The 14808-nt window shown below is 37.7% G+C and overlaps 1 protein-coding gene across 1 annotated transcript in view; it reads right to left on the bottom strand.

Moving 5' to 3' along the window:
- Positions 1-280: 280 nt before the first annotated feature.
- PCLO (piccolo presynaptic cytomatrix protein) overlaps positions 281-14808 on the bottom strand; it is a 368844-nt gene continuing 354316 nt past the window's right edge. The window contains exons 24-26 of the mRNA XM_064504922.1: positions 10724-10858; positions 9958-10103; positions 281-5407 (exon numbers count right to left, since the gene is read on the bottom strand). Of these exons, the coding sequence (XP_064360992.1) occupies positions 5267-5407; positions 9958-10103; positions 10724-10858 (422 nt within the window). The 3' untranslated portion in view covers positions 281-5266. The remainder of the gene's footprint in view (positions 5408-9957; positions 10104-10723; positions 10859-14808) is intronic.

Here is a 14808-nt window from a genome sequence, read left to right as displayed (position 1 = left end):
TTAAAACAGTACAAGATGTCAACAACCTGCACAGCAATTCTGGTTCTAACGTGTTTGAAGAACGCACACAAAGAGCTATCCATTCCTTACTTCCAAATGAAACATGGACCATTAGTAGGACTGCAGCGTCCCTGGGAGGTGAGCTCATACCGAATTTGGACTGGCTGGTGAGTGTAGGCAGTGTGTGCAGCATTGCAATAAATCCGCTGCGGTCAGCAAGTGGGCAGTTTGAACCGGAAAAATAGATTCAGATGTTAATTACAGGAAAGAAACCAAACCAGATATTTTAAATATTTATTTGTCAGACTGGGATAACAGCCTTTATACAGCACAATTTGCATAAGTTCTCAAGATACATCCTGTATACAATCACAAAACCATGACATGGATTTATACATAAAGTGAAAACTGAGACAGATTTACAAGCATTTTTTATACAATTCTCATACTGCTTTTGTTTCAGTTTTTACAACTTTTAGAACAAGTCTGTATTTTTTTTTTTTTTCAGAGAGAATCTGGAAGCAAAATGAAAATTAAAAGAAATCCAAACCAAAATGAATATTAACAAACCACCACCTATGCATGCAACATTCACTGTGGAAACATTACACTTCTCCAAGGACTAAACTTTTTTTGTGATTTTTGTGTTTTTTGGTGTTTTTGAATTTTTTGAAACATTGGGTATGCTGTACACGTTGTCTGTAGCATGACAGCACACACGCTAGTCAGCCATTGTTGAGCACCTGAGCACATCACTGAACATCTATAAGATACAATCAAATAAGGACACATTCACATGCTTGGATGCCAGATGGAATTAATAATTTAAACTCAGTTTGTCATACAAAAATGTATACTTATTTACAGGGTAACAAATTAAGAAAAATGTCTTTCTCTCAAATCACTTATTTTGAGTTATGGATATCTATATATATTATAACTTTTGAGCTCATCAGTATATTTACTTATTAATATTTTTTAAAATAATAAAACATAACATACAGAAAACATCAAAATGCTTCTTATGATTTAAAGAGAGAGTATCCGGATTTGCTTATTCCTTCCATTTTCCTTCTAAAGGCAACATGTATTCATAAAGAGTGACAGATCCTCCATGCCTGGTGTACCAAAAATTCACAAGGCAAGGAGGACTAGGTTTTAAATATAATGTAGGTGGATACTTACACTAAATTTCCTCTCTGTTTCATTACCTTTTTAAGTAACACTCACACAAATGCAAATTTTGCTCTGTTATTCACATAGGTATGTACACATCTAGATATATACTCAAATAATGGAATCTGGGACATTCAGCATTGTAGCAATGAAAATAAAGTAGTTAAAAATAGTGTCAGTTATGATTCAAATAATAAGTTAAAAAAATACTATTAACATCTTTATGATATCTCCATGAAACTAAATGCTAATTAAATAATCTCTATTGGGCACACACTAGCTTACAATATAATAGATGTCTTCTTTTTTTTTCATCATCATCCAAGTAAGAATCAATATCAGCTGGTTACCAGCTACCAAGTCCCACAGCCTAACCATGCGAACATCCAGCATCAAGAAAAGTAACTCAAAGATTTTCTAGGTCTTGATTTAAAGCCAGTTTAAGTCAACAGAATGGTTGCTATTGACTTGAGCTGGTTTGGATTGGGTTTCTGGTTTTTTCCACATGAGATCCATGTAATGTAAAAATGTGGGTAATAATAAAGAAGCAGCACTCATTGCCCCTGGATACTATCCCTTTAAAGTGTAATGATAAAGAAATAGCTCAACATTCATCATAGAAACTCTCATGTCTATTTTTAACCTGGAAAATAAAAAAGTGGCTGTTTGCTGCTCATCTTATGCATAATAATAATGATAATATTAGAAATCCCTGTCATTTGTAAACACACACACTGTGCTTTTGCTCATTTTTCAGCTTGTTTCCACTATACAAGGCCTTGAACAAAGAAGCAGCTTCAATCTCTGTTGACTCAGCAGATTTATAAATAAAAAAAGTTAAAACACCTCTGATATTGCCTCCCTACTATATTCATCTTCAAAGCAATTGTAGAAATGTGTGAACTCATTAATAATCATTCAGAAATGATAAAAGCTGTTGCCACATCTAAGCACTTTTGGCCAGATAAAAGAAACAAAAAAAAAAAAAAAAGAAAAGAAAAAAAGTGAAAAAAATATACTGAGATATATACAAAAAATTAAAAAATACTAATAGTCCTTGTTTGAATATTTTTTAAAAAATGTCACAAGAGAGTTTTTCCTGACTTCATTCATAAAATGAGAAAAAAAGAAAAAAAATGCATTCAAACATGAACGTGTGTTGCATAGAGTGATTCCAGTACAACCTAGAAATTTGGTCGAAAACAGGAACTTGGCACACTTTGGGAGCATCCTCTGACCTCTGAATTGAGGCTGCCTCAGAAAAGAGAGCGTGCACGGGCCCCGGTCTGTCCCTCGCTCGTCCTGCGCACCGGAGAACGATGACACCAAAGGAGTCCTCTCCTTACTGCAGCTGGCCGAGGCAGTTCCTCGTTCCTGACAACGTCTACTCTGCATTTCATAGTGGGCTTCCAAAACTGCCTTTAAACCTACAGAAACATGCTGTGTGCTGTGCAGAGACTCAAAGATGCTTGGATGAAGCCAGCTGCTGCCAGCTGTTTACCAGGCAGAGGCGGCTGCTCTGCACAGCCTCAGCTACACCAACCAACAGAACTATTTTATAAAAATATTGGCCACATTTGTATGTGTGTGAGAGCAAAGCATGCCTGTCCGCGTTCTCAATTAAGAGTGATGATTACAGACTGCCCAGTAAGGCAGCCAGTTAGTGCTCGTTCCTGCTGAAAATCTCCATAGCAACCACCAGCACGACTTGCTGTCTTCGTAATAAATCTTAGCAAGAACAAAATTACCAGCAGTTTGCACAAAATTGCACACCTCATGGCTTGTACTTCACACAGTAATTGAAACTGGACTTTTTTTTTTCTTTTTTTTCTTTTTTTTTTTTCAAAAAAAGAACACACTATAGCCATCAGGAATGTAAAATAACCTACCAAAAGAGCAACACATATGTCAGATATATCCACATAGGACTTTTTTGGTTTGGTTGGGGATTTTTTTCCTTGAAGTATTTATGCTCTCATAAGAACATACACAACATCAAAACATGTAGGATGTTTACAATAACTCCAGAGGACTTTTTTTTTAAATATATGAGAGGTAGGGCTTACATATACTGCTGAAAGCATAATATTCAACACTAAAGCACACATCCTACTTCCACTGCCAATGATGTTGTAGTTTTAAGATAGCTAATAGGATTTTTGGTAAGATTTCTCTGCTTGCAAGTTAAGCAGGATCCCATCAGGTTATCAACAACTTAATGTGAGTTTCTGTGGTGTGTGTATCATTAAAGTTTTCTGTGTGTTTTTTTCCTCATATTCTTTTTCCATCCTGTTATTTTAAGTCTGTAAAAATAAATGAAAAATTGAATGAGAGAAGTGTCACCAGTTTAAATGGTGCAGCTTTTCGGCAGTCGGTTCAGCTTCTGCATAAGTCTTATTTATTTATTTATTTATTAAGAAACTATTAATTTCCAAAAGAATATTTTCTGTTGGTCATGCACATCATGTGGAAGTGTGCTACATATGAATAAATTCAGAAAATGTAAGAAGACACATATATTAAACAATTTGTGAAAGTCCTTATTGGGGAAGAAAAATAAATACTTGAATTGTGGAAGTTTGGTTATTTCTTTTTAAATATGCAAAGGTCTTGAGGTAATATTTCAAGGGAAAACACTTTTTACTGAAACTGTGAAATATTAAGCGACTTCTAAGTAACAAGGGAGTTAGTACCATGTTGATTTTCTTTAAAAAAAGCCTTCTACACTTTTAAGAATCGAACAAAAAGCTCTTCCTTCTTCTAAAGCAGTGAGAATTAAAATGCAACACCTAGCCAAAAGCACCCCTCACATTAGTTTCTGACCCAAGTGAGCTAACTGCTCGGTTACAAACCCCAGAAAATGGGACTTTTGTTGTGGAAGTGCTGACACAGTCTTCAGTGTTGCAAGTTGCTTTCCTATTTACTTCTTCGGTAACTGAGAAGCCACGTTGTTGAGCGGATCATACCCAGACATTCACCTGAGATAGTCAGAGGATTTTCTTAACTCTCTCTAATGCAACAACCTATGCCCAGGAACCATGTTGTTACTCCTTCCAGTTAGACTTCACGTGTGTCGCTGATGCAGGTGCACAGCCCTGCGCAGAGCAGGGTAGTGTCACCGCAGTGGGTCTACTGCTCTGAAGTACCTAGCATATATTCTAGATTTTTTTGTCTTTATACAGTTTTGCAATCACTGAAAAATAAAAGGACTAATTGAAATAATTATATTAGTCCCAGTGCTTAAACGTCTTCAACTCCAAGCTTTTTTAAACTGCTGATTCAAAGGGTAGGTTGAATTACAGCATCACTGACATCAAAACAAATTTTTTCTTCCTTATTTAGTGCAATTTGCATCCTGTCCTTTCTCATCAAAATCACACCCCAAATTATAGACCATTAATATAGTTTTGTTACATTCTAGGACAGTGATTTATATCCATTGTTAACACACAGAAACAAATGAAACAATTCTAATCTGGTTCTCCATAGCATATCTTTTTTAAAGGAAAAAAAAAAGGCAAAAAATATAAAATAACATTACCATTTCTGCAAACAGCTTGCAGTTTGTGTCATGTGGCATAATCTCACTACAGCAAATTATCAGAGATCCTAAGGTGCAGAGGAACAAGGTTTACACTTTTGATAAGTGAGAGCTGGAAAGTCAGTCACCCTAGGTGCTTCTGCATAAAGTGATCTCCTTCTGCTTGCACAGAAAACCAGACTGCTCTTTCCATCACATTACTTCCAGCTGCAGCCAAACTCTGCGTTAATACCTGCCTTCCAGCCTTCGTCATTTCTTTCCCAGTTACTCTCTTGACGGAGTCCAACAACACAGAGCCCTCATATCGGTCTTCATTTCAAACAGCCTCACTTTAAGTTCGGGGCCCAGGTTTTCTTTTACTTTGCTGTCTTTTGCAGCAAAACAAGTGCACTAGCCCTCATTTAAGTGTGCTATGTAGCCCAGAGACTGCTCTTTTCTACTTTGTATTCTGAACGACTAGCTAAACACAATGATATCAAACTATAGTCTTGGAGTGATGCTGTTTATAGCAGACTCTGCAGGTTTTGTGCCCTAAGCAGACCGCTCCGCTCAATGTGTTTGTGTGGAGCTGACCAACAGTTTGTGCCAGTTTACTATTCTTTTCCTTAGATCCACTTTGTCAAGCCAGATATAAGCTTCCCCAATCAGTGTCTTTTTCATAAACTTCCCTCCGTTGGAGACAAGCAGAATCTGGGAAAATAATAATAACAACAGAAAATTACAAATGTGGTTATTAACATATTGTATTTGCTGGCAGACAAGAAAGATTCGGAAATGTTGAGCTCTGCTTTGGTACAAGAAACACTGACTGTAACTTTTAATAAAGGGTCATCTTGCCAGGAGAAAGGAAGCAGTGAAAATTGAACCTCCTCTGTCTCCTATTTTACTATCATGGGATGTAGTAGCTAAAAGATGACAATCTTGGACTTCACTGAACAATTTGTTCACCTGCTGGTTACCAAAGACAAACACAAGGTTAAGTTTTAAGTCACAGAGTAAAGCTTTATGAAGCCAGTGTACCAGACCCTTTTATGTGCATGGAAGTTGGAGGGTGCCTTGCATATAGTTTGCAACTCAAAGTAGACTTCTGTGTGCAAAAAAACAGAGTTCTGGTTTCTGATCTCAGTATGTGATAGTTTAACCTGAACTGTAGAGCTTGTCTGAAGTAGCCTTTCTTCTACCTCTCAGCTGAAAGCCACAATTACAAAGCCAGGGTGAAGGTGTTGCTTCCGGTCTTATGGCTCATGCTTGCCTGGTTGTATGTTGCCTCAGTGATGTAGGGTGGGGGGGCAAGGAATAGCCAGGGCACTTCCATGAGCTAGGGAGGCTGGACATTCAAGGTTCAGCCTGATTTATCATACAGGCACCAAGTTTTCCAAATGAGCAGCCTAATGGCACACAAGAAACAGCCTTCTTCCCTACAGGACTTGATTTATTCAGTGGATCTGTGGTTCATTCTATGGGAAGAATGTATTTGATACTATATATACCTTGGGGAGGGGGGTGAATTATAGTTAAACAGAATAATTCTAGCACTTCATAATTTTCAAATAACTGAATTAAAAAGCTCAATACTTTTTTATGGCAACTATTTTTTTTCCAAAAAAAAAAAAAAAAAAAAAAAGGAGAAATAGCACTTGCACAAGAACACTAATAGCAGATTTGTAATATTCACAGTCACTGAGCAGACCTCAGGCAATGAGCAAGGAAGGTAACTGATGCAGTAGGAGGCTGTCACCCTCTGTGTGAACCAGCATGAGCGAAAATGGGGCATTTTGTTGCTTGCTTTCACAGATCCAGACTGACAACGGAAGAACGGTAGGACTCAAGGTTTTTGCACTCAGTTGAGGAGCTGGAGGAGACCATAATGCAACAGGCACATAACAGAACTAGAAGAACTAGAACTCCCAGTGCTCAAGAGTTTTAACATTTCTGAACATTTTCCATTCTCATTAGAGGCACAAAGTCAAAAAAGGAAACTTTCCAGTGCAATGAAAAGTTAAAAAAAAAGGGGGGGGGGAAGAAAAGGAGAGAAAGAGAGAAAGAGAGAGAGAGAAAGAAAGAAAGAAAAAGAAAGAAAAAAGAGACAGAGAGAGAAAGAAAGAGAGATTTTGCAAGCCTGGATGAAGCTTGGCTAGCTTCTCCGTGGCCAGCTTTGATATCGGTTAGTAAATCAGACATGTATCTGGAAGGCTTCAAAATCTGCACGCCTGCCAGTAAAATGGATAAAGGGGGAAGACCAAATGAGGTAGCCCTGGGAAATCAGCAGCTAAGGAATCGCACTCCCATCAGAAAACCTATCCTTAGGGGAGCTAGGCAGCCTGCCCCCACCTGCGGTTGCTTTCTAGGTAGCTTGATCCAGAAATGGACAGCACAGAAGCTGGTAAGCCAGCCCAGAACATCTGTGAAAAACATTCTTCTGGTTTTTTTTTTTTTTTTTTTTTTTTTTTATTATCCTTATATAGGAAATTATGTATTTCCAATTGCAGTGAGCCAATCAGCCAGGAAGCAGCTACGGAATAAGAACGGCAAAGGAGCCAGGAGCCCAGCTCTCTTCAGAAGCGTTCCAGATGGGTTGCCAAGGAACCAGGGAAATTAGGGAAGCTACCAAGCAAGCTGGCAGGGTCTAAGGCAAATGCCTGTCTGAAATCTGTCAAAATGTTTTCTGTAGAATGTTTGGATTCTGTCAAATCAACATTTTTAGGGACAGAAGAAGTTTCTAAGAGAAATTTCCTGTCAGTTCTGTCCTTGTTTCTTCTTTCCACTCCTCTCAGCTGCAGCACTAGCATTCTGTCTTCTCGAACCTGTCTGGGTCTCAGTCTTTCTTCTTCCCTGCTCCAGGCTTTAAATTCAGTCTTGTTATACTCAACCACTTAGTCTATTTCTGATTTTTATTTCTGATTTTTTTTCATATTCACAATACCCAAAACCAGCCACCCCCCAGTAATCCATGGTCCCATTTCCGCAGCTAATATTCTCAACTCTTGGTATTCTCATGCTGATTTTTAGAGTATTGAGCCTTGTCCTAATGGCTGTTTCTAGCTGCTTCTCATTTCTCTTTACAATGTACTGCGTGTGGATACTGTGTATCCACTGTTTCCCATCTCTTTATCCAACTAGCCCCACTCACAGTGCCTGGTTTGAGCTCTTCTTACTCCCTCTCCCTGATCATATTTTCTCCCTAGCTCCCAACTCCCTTTTTGCTTTGCACGTTCTCTTTCGGTTTCCTTTCCCACTCCCCAAGATCTCTTTTGGTGATGTCCCCAAATGCTCATCAATCTCCAATTCATCATTCAAATCAGCCACCTTCATGTCCTGCTGTAGGATGTGATAGTCTGGTAGGTGGGAAGAGCACATAAAAACAGAAGTACTGAGTTAGCGCAAAGATGTATCCACGCACGTACTCTGTTTTTAAAGTGCATAAGGCACAGTGCATATGGCAGAGTATAAGAACAGGACAACCATGTAGTGATACTTACCTACAGTTATTTGTGGGTCATTGACTTCCTGATTCACAAACAGTATGCTTGTAGATTCACAAACAGTATGCTTGTATTTAATAGCCTGTGAGGTATTTTTCCCATGAATTTGTGCAATCACTTTTCTCAATTTTCCATGAAAACATTTAGCAGTATCTTATGGCTATAAATTTTGCAGCTCAAACTCCAAGTTGTATGAGGAAGTGAAATCTTCTGTTTGTTTTAAATTTGCCACTTGCTTGTTGTGCTTAAGACCTTCTACCTCTTGTATTCAGAGAGACAGGGGAGGTGAATTTCCATGCTGCTTATGAAAAGGACACTGAAAAGCAAAGACAGCCCCTCTTCTCTTCAGTCTGGTGTGCGGCACCAGGGCAGGTCACAGCATTTCAGAGGAATCTTGTAAGTCTCAGGCTGGCTGTTCCTATCATGAGCTCCCTGATTTCCCTTACTCTTTAACAACTTGCTTTTGGAGAGTCAGGGCTCTGTGGGCTCCTCTTTACCGGCCTGCTAAGCCCCTCCTCAAAAGTTTGAAGAGTTTTCTTTGCTGGAAGCAAAACTTTAACAGAAATTTTAGCTCTTACACTTTTGCATGACTTTATTGACCACACCAGGTTTTCCCACGTAATATAACATCTTGAATACATTTTTATTCAGTCTATTTAATCAATAATGCTGCTAGAACATTTTCATTCAGGGAAAACAGTATCTATATTGGTTGGCCTCATGTTGATCATCTAACCTAACTTTAGTCATCAAAACCTAGTTGGCTTGTTTAAATCAGTCATCCAGATTTAATGATATATCTAAAAAGATATTTATTTTAAGATTAGCATGCAGGTACCCCAGGAATTGTCTTCTCTATCCACTGCATACAGAGAGAGCCTGAATAACTGGCTTAGCCTAGTCGTGTATAAATACGTGAAGGCAAGTGAGGTGAATCTTACCCCTCAAAAGAAGCATATCTGATCAAATGATCAAATCTGCCTAAGCAACTAAAGCATAGGAGAGGGACTGTTCCTAAATCTGTTCCACACATGACTCGAGGCACTCCAGACTGGGAATATCATACTCTCATTTACTGATGTACAGAGAGAATATTTGACCTGGCATAATCTGTGGCTGTGCAGTGCCTGAGATTATGACTATTGTGTCTAGTTTTAGGCATCACAACTTTGAAAGAAGTTGAGAAACTGGAGAGAATGACAGAACTATTAGCATTTAGAGAACAGGACATATCAAAGAAATTCAGTTTGCTTAGTCTGTAGAAATAAGAGTGAAGAGAGGCAAGAACAGCCTTTCAGTAAGTAAAATGGGTTTTTTTGTTGCTTTTTCATTTTTTTTCTAAAGAGAACGGCAATCAATTGTCCTCTGTGTTCTGTGGGGATAGTTAAGGATAATTTAGCTTGACTTAAAATGTGGAAGATTTAAGGTAGCTATTAGAGTAAACTTTCTAAATATACAGAGAAGTAATTTTGGAATGCATGCAGAATTTTCTTTCTCTAGAGGATTTTAAGAGGATATTAAGCATAAAAGTTTCAGGGCTGGTCTATGAATATCTATCCTTGCTCACTGTGGAATGATGGATTAAACAAACTTTTCAAGTTTCTTCCAGCCTTATATTTCCGTTATCACACAATTATGTTATTTCCTTTGTAATTTTCTCTTTTCAGCCTACAACAAGGGGTAAAAGTTTGATCTCAACTGGCCAAAGCACAGCATGGAAAACATACAAAATTAATTTTTAATAAGATGCAGAATTACCTGAAGAGAATGCCCAGCAGGACTCAAGCTAAATCTAAACGTTTCGTTGAATGAAGGCTCTCGGTCGTGCCTGCATACCCTGGTTTTCTTCTTAATTACTCTCTTTTGGGTAGAGATATTGACAACGTACAGCTTTACATACAGGTCTGGGGAAGAACAGTTCAACAAGCTCAATACAGAAGCTTTTAAATAATCATTGTTACTAATGATTTCAAAAGATGGGAAATGCTGAGGAGACAGACCATGGGACATAACACAGCCGTATTCTGTTCCCTACACATTGTGTAGAAATGGAACCACCCCACTAAAAGTGGGAGAATTACTTTGGGTTTACAATATTAAAAAACAACAACAACAACAACAACAAACCCAAGTATTTTGATGTCTTTATGTATCTATGAAAATTCTATTACTAATATGAGCTTTTTATTTTAAAAATTCTTTTTCATCAAAATATAAATTTTCACCACATATCATTGTTCTTTAATAACCTTAAGAATCACCATTTTTGTTGAAGTTAAGAAATTTTAAGCAATCAGGAAGTAGATTAAAAAGGGATTAACTTCTGACAGGAAGTTTGTTTCTAGAAAATGTTTTTAATTTCACTGAAGTTGTTTATAGGAGCAAAAAACACTTCAGCAGGAACTCTATAGAATATGTCATTCTGATTAAGAAATAACTTCCTGTCCATTTTAATTACATTTTTAAACATCTTGAGATACATCATACTTAATGCTGTATCATGATGCTGGTTTCTGTGTCGTACCTGGGAGATGGTCTGGAGATTTAAATTTGTATGTGATATTTCTGCACTGAAGAATTTCTACTATCAGCTGTTCTCCATCTGTCTTCATTTCCTTCTTTAATGCAATCTTGATTTCACCCATAACTTGTGTTTTACCTGGAAAAGTAGAAAAAGCAGTCCTCATTAATGTAAAAAGAATTTATCTGTCTAAATTGTAAAGAACAAAAGGTTCTTGTTTGTTCATTTGGTTGTGTGTTTTCCAGTCCAGCTTATGATTTTTAATCAGGAATATAAGGATAATGTATTGCCTGGGTGAACAAACTGGGTGAATATATGCAATAGACACGTCTGTAACTATGTCATAATCTTTAGAAGGCATTTGCTTCAGAGGAACTTTGTTCACCACTATACACATTTCGCTAGAAGTCATTCCAAGTCATTACAATGTTATTGCAGTGATTACTGTCATTACAGTGATATATTGCCATTACAGAAGTCATTACAATGGTCACTACAATTCATCTCTTCAGAAACTTTTACTACAAGATGTGGAGTTCACATAAAAAATAAAAAAGGAGAACATTCAATAGGGTGTAAAAAAGGAGGTTTCAATAGGTGTGATTGTTCTGAAAGGCAATGAGTTAAGACTTTGGTGAAGTTAGTGTTTCATTTCACCTTCTTATTTATATGGAGCAATATCATTCACACAATTTAAAGGCAAGTGCTAAGTGTGACCTTTAAAAGTAAAGGTTATTTCTTTCCTTATGTGGGCAGAAACACAGTCCCATTGTTCCCACAGTGTATGGATTTCTCCCTAATTCAGTCTGGAGATGAAGAGAGAGCACTGAATGCAACGTAGGCAAAGCTGCTTCTCCTTTCCACTCACTGTCCTCCCATAACACTATCCTGAAGCCAGGCAGAGCACAGTAGGACTACATCTTCTAAATGCAGTGTGGGCAGAGCCCCTGCACTTAGCACAGTACTGTCACATACAGCACAATATAATAGCATCACATCAGAATGGGGCTGCACTTCTATCTATCATCTTGTTACTGTAAAATATTATTTATTAGGACATCAGTTAAAAAAAAAATGGGTAAGCCCATAGGAGTATTTGGTACCTAGTGCCAGGAATCTGGAGCTTGAATGCATTACCAGGAAATTCTGGAAGCCGATGCCAACATGTTATAAAGAGCAAAGCAACTCTACAGAAAGTAAACAATTATGATACAGCTGCAGATCTCCCCTATGAAAGAGTAGGAAGTTACCAAGTGCCATTTAGAGATTACTTACATGTACTACAAATGCATAACCAGATTTGAATAACCCCCCTAAAGAAGCCAGCTGCTGTTTTGCAGATGTCCATGAGCAGTCATACATTCTATTGTTTTTCCTACTTAAAATATGTTTCTTTGTATAATGAAGAAAAATCTGATTACAAATAGTCACAGCTACAATGTGGCCGCACAGCCCTCATCACAAAATGAGGCTGAAATCTGCCTCATTTACAGTCAATAGCAAATTTGCATTTGGGATTATGCAGGGCCAACATTTCACCTGGCATTTCCATAAAGTTGGAGAGGACCTGTTAGGAGGCTGGTGATTCTGCCATCGTATTTAATCATCAGAAAACTGTTCCTATCGGTCTGAACGTGCAGAGCCCACATCTTGTGATGGCAGCAGTAAGATTTCATTGATAGGATCAAAGAAGAGGATTGGCCAGTGGTGTCCTTGTTGTTATTTATTAATCTCTTCGTAAGGTGTGTCAGCAAGCTTTAAACATATTGTTAAAATGTCCCTGTTCAGGAAAGCATTGAGTGCCCAGTGGGTGTAGCTTGATTGAACTGTAGATGCGGAATTACTGGAAATGAATACAGGAAAATATTATAATGCCACCTCTGCTCTGTGGATAAACTACCAAAGATACTGATGAAAGCACCACATACCTGAAAGGTGCTGCGTAAATTGAGCTTTTCGATCAATACTGTTGTTTGCACCCACTCCAGTGATTAATTATGAAGAAAACCCAGCATGCACAGTTGTAGCACAAAGCTAATGCTAGTTTCAGGAATTCTTTACTTAACCACAGCTTTTTCTGGAAAATATGTAAGGCTTACACTTCACTTTCTCCCCTTTACGCCCTTTAAGGTTCATTGTCAACATTTGTTAGGGCATCATCTTTGATTGACTTAGTACCTTCTTTTTCACTTGATGTGTTTCCGACCTAAAACAAAATCAGGTAGGGAGGATGCTACCTGTGATTCTGCAGGCTAGAACAAGGAGAAATGTTTACAGTAAATTATAATATGTTTGAAAACTCCAGCACCATTTCTCAGTGCCTGGAAGTTTTCCAAAGAGCATTCGGTACCCCCAGAGAATCTTTATGACAAACAATCCTGCTGCACTATTTAAGCCTCCTGGGGAAAACAATGATCTCCAGCTGAGAGCACATGAACCATGATAGCTCTCTTGTGCTTTCATGCTAATTTTCACTTTTCCCACAGCATGTGATGAAAAAGCCTTAGCACCAGCCTTATGAAACATTTCACTGAAACAAATAAGCAGTATAAAAAGGTAGCAGAATTTTGCTACCTTCCAATCCTTCCAGTCCCCTGGCTTTTCTCCCTCTTTCTCATGCACCTTCATCACTCTTATCTTTCCTTTGACAGGCCTACAATAATAGTTAAAATCTATATTAGTTTATGGAGTGAATTCTTTAAATGTAAATATATTTTAAAAAGAGAAAAACTGATAAGGGAAGGTGTCAATATAGAACCACTGAGCTGTTCAGGCAGTTTATAGCTGGATAAGATGAATGTTCTTTGACTGATATGGCAGAAATGAAGTTGCTCAGGGTGTCATGGGATTGGATGATCCTAAAGACTGTGTCGGTAGGGAGAGGATAAAATACAGTGCATAGTCACAACCTTTGACATTCTTTTATAAGTTTAGAGAACACCTGTCATAAGTGGTGTGAGACCAGAAATGATTGCTGGCATTCTAGTAACCATAGGATGATGATCAGCAAATGCTACAGTGCAACTCAGAAAAAAAGCAAATGCAGTGAAATAGACTTTGTATATCTAATATGCCTTTCTGAAATACAGGAAAACCATTTGTAATTCAAATATTACTGTTTACCCCAAGAAAGATGAATTCAAGATGGAACAGGTGCAAACAAATCTACTGGTATTATCACAGTGACAAAGAACTGTATAGTAAGGTACTAAAAAGATATTACCTGCTGATTTAGTCTAGCAAACAAGTACCAGGAGAAGATAGAGTTCTTTCTACAAACAGATGGAGTAAATATTGCAAGTGAGAAGAAATATTTAAGCTGATTTTGTGTGGTTTCACATTTTACGCAGACATCAAACGCAAACTTGCTCATGCCCTGCAAGAAGAACAGAGGCATGTACAGCAGCACTGTGTTCACCTTAGGAACATGTTAACAGTAACTACCACATTCTTCAAAATATATAGCTATCATTAAATATTTTGATGTTTTTTTTACACAAAAATTCACTTCCTTTGAGAGGATCATACTTTTTCAAAAATCCATTAGCAATTAAAAGATAATGGCTAATTAACTAAATTGCTGCAAGATATTTTGAGAAATTGAGGGGTTTCATTTCCTACAGTGATGGCAACATAAGCTGTTATTCTGTTAGAACTATCACACTCCATGCTGCCAAAGGTTTATTAGTTTTGCTATTAGTCTTAAACGACTGCTGCAGTAAATCACATGAGGTGTCATCTGCACTGTTTTTGACCATCACTATTTAAAGTTATCTTAAAAAAGTAAATGAAATTTCAACTTCCAAGGTTCAATGACTATGGATTGTGCTCCCAATTCTTTTTGATCGGATGTGTGCTGCCAAACAAAATTATCCAAAACAATAGCATACGGTTGTCTCCTGTTGGTCCATGTTATCAAGGCTAATTCAGCCACACGTTTAAGTGGTGGGTGCAGAAAACTTTGCTTTGCTGCTTTGAACAAGCCCCCTCTAGAGCAGACTGGACACATCCACACCAGTTTGCCATTGGCAATGTAGTCGCTGACCGCCCACCTTGTTCTCCTGTGGCACAGGAACAGAAAAGTTAAT

This window comes from Dromaius novaehollandiae, chromosome 1 (genome assembly GCF_036370855.1).
Source record: "Dromaius novaehollandiae isolate bDroNov1 chromosome 1, bDroNov1.hap1, whole genome shotgun sequence".
NCBI classification, from domain to species: Eukaryota; Metazoa; Chordata; class Aves; order Casuariiformes; family Dromaiidae; genus Dromaius; species Dromaius novaehollandiae.
The sequence above is the reverse complement of the archived record's forward strand: the minus strand, read 5'-3'. Positions and strand labels throughout refer to the sequence as shown.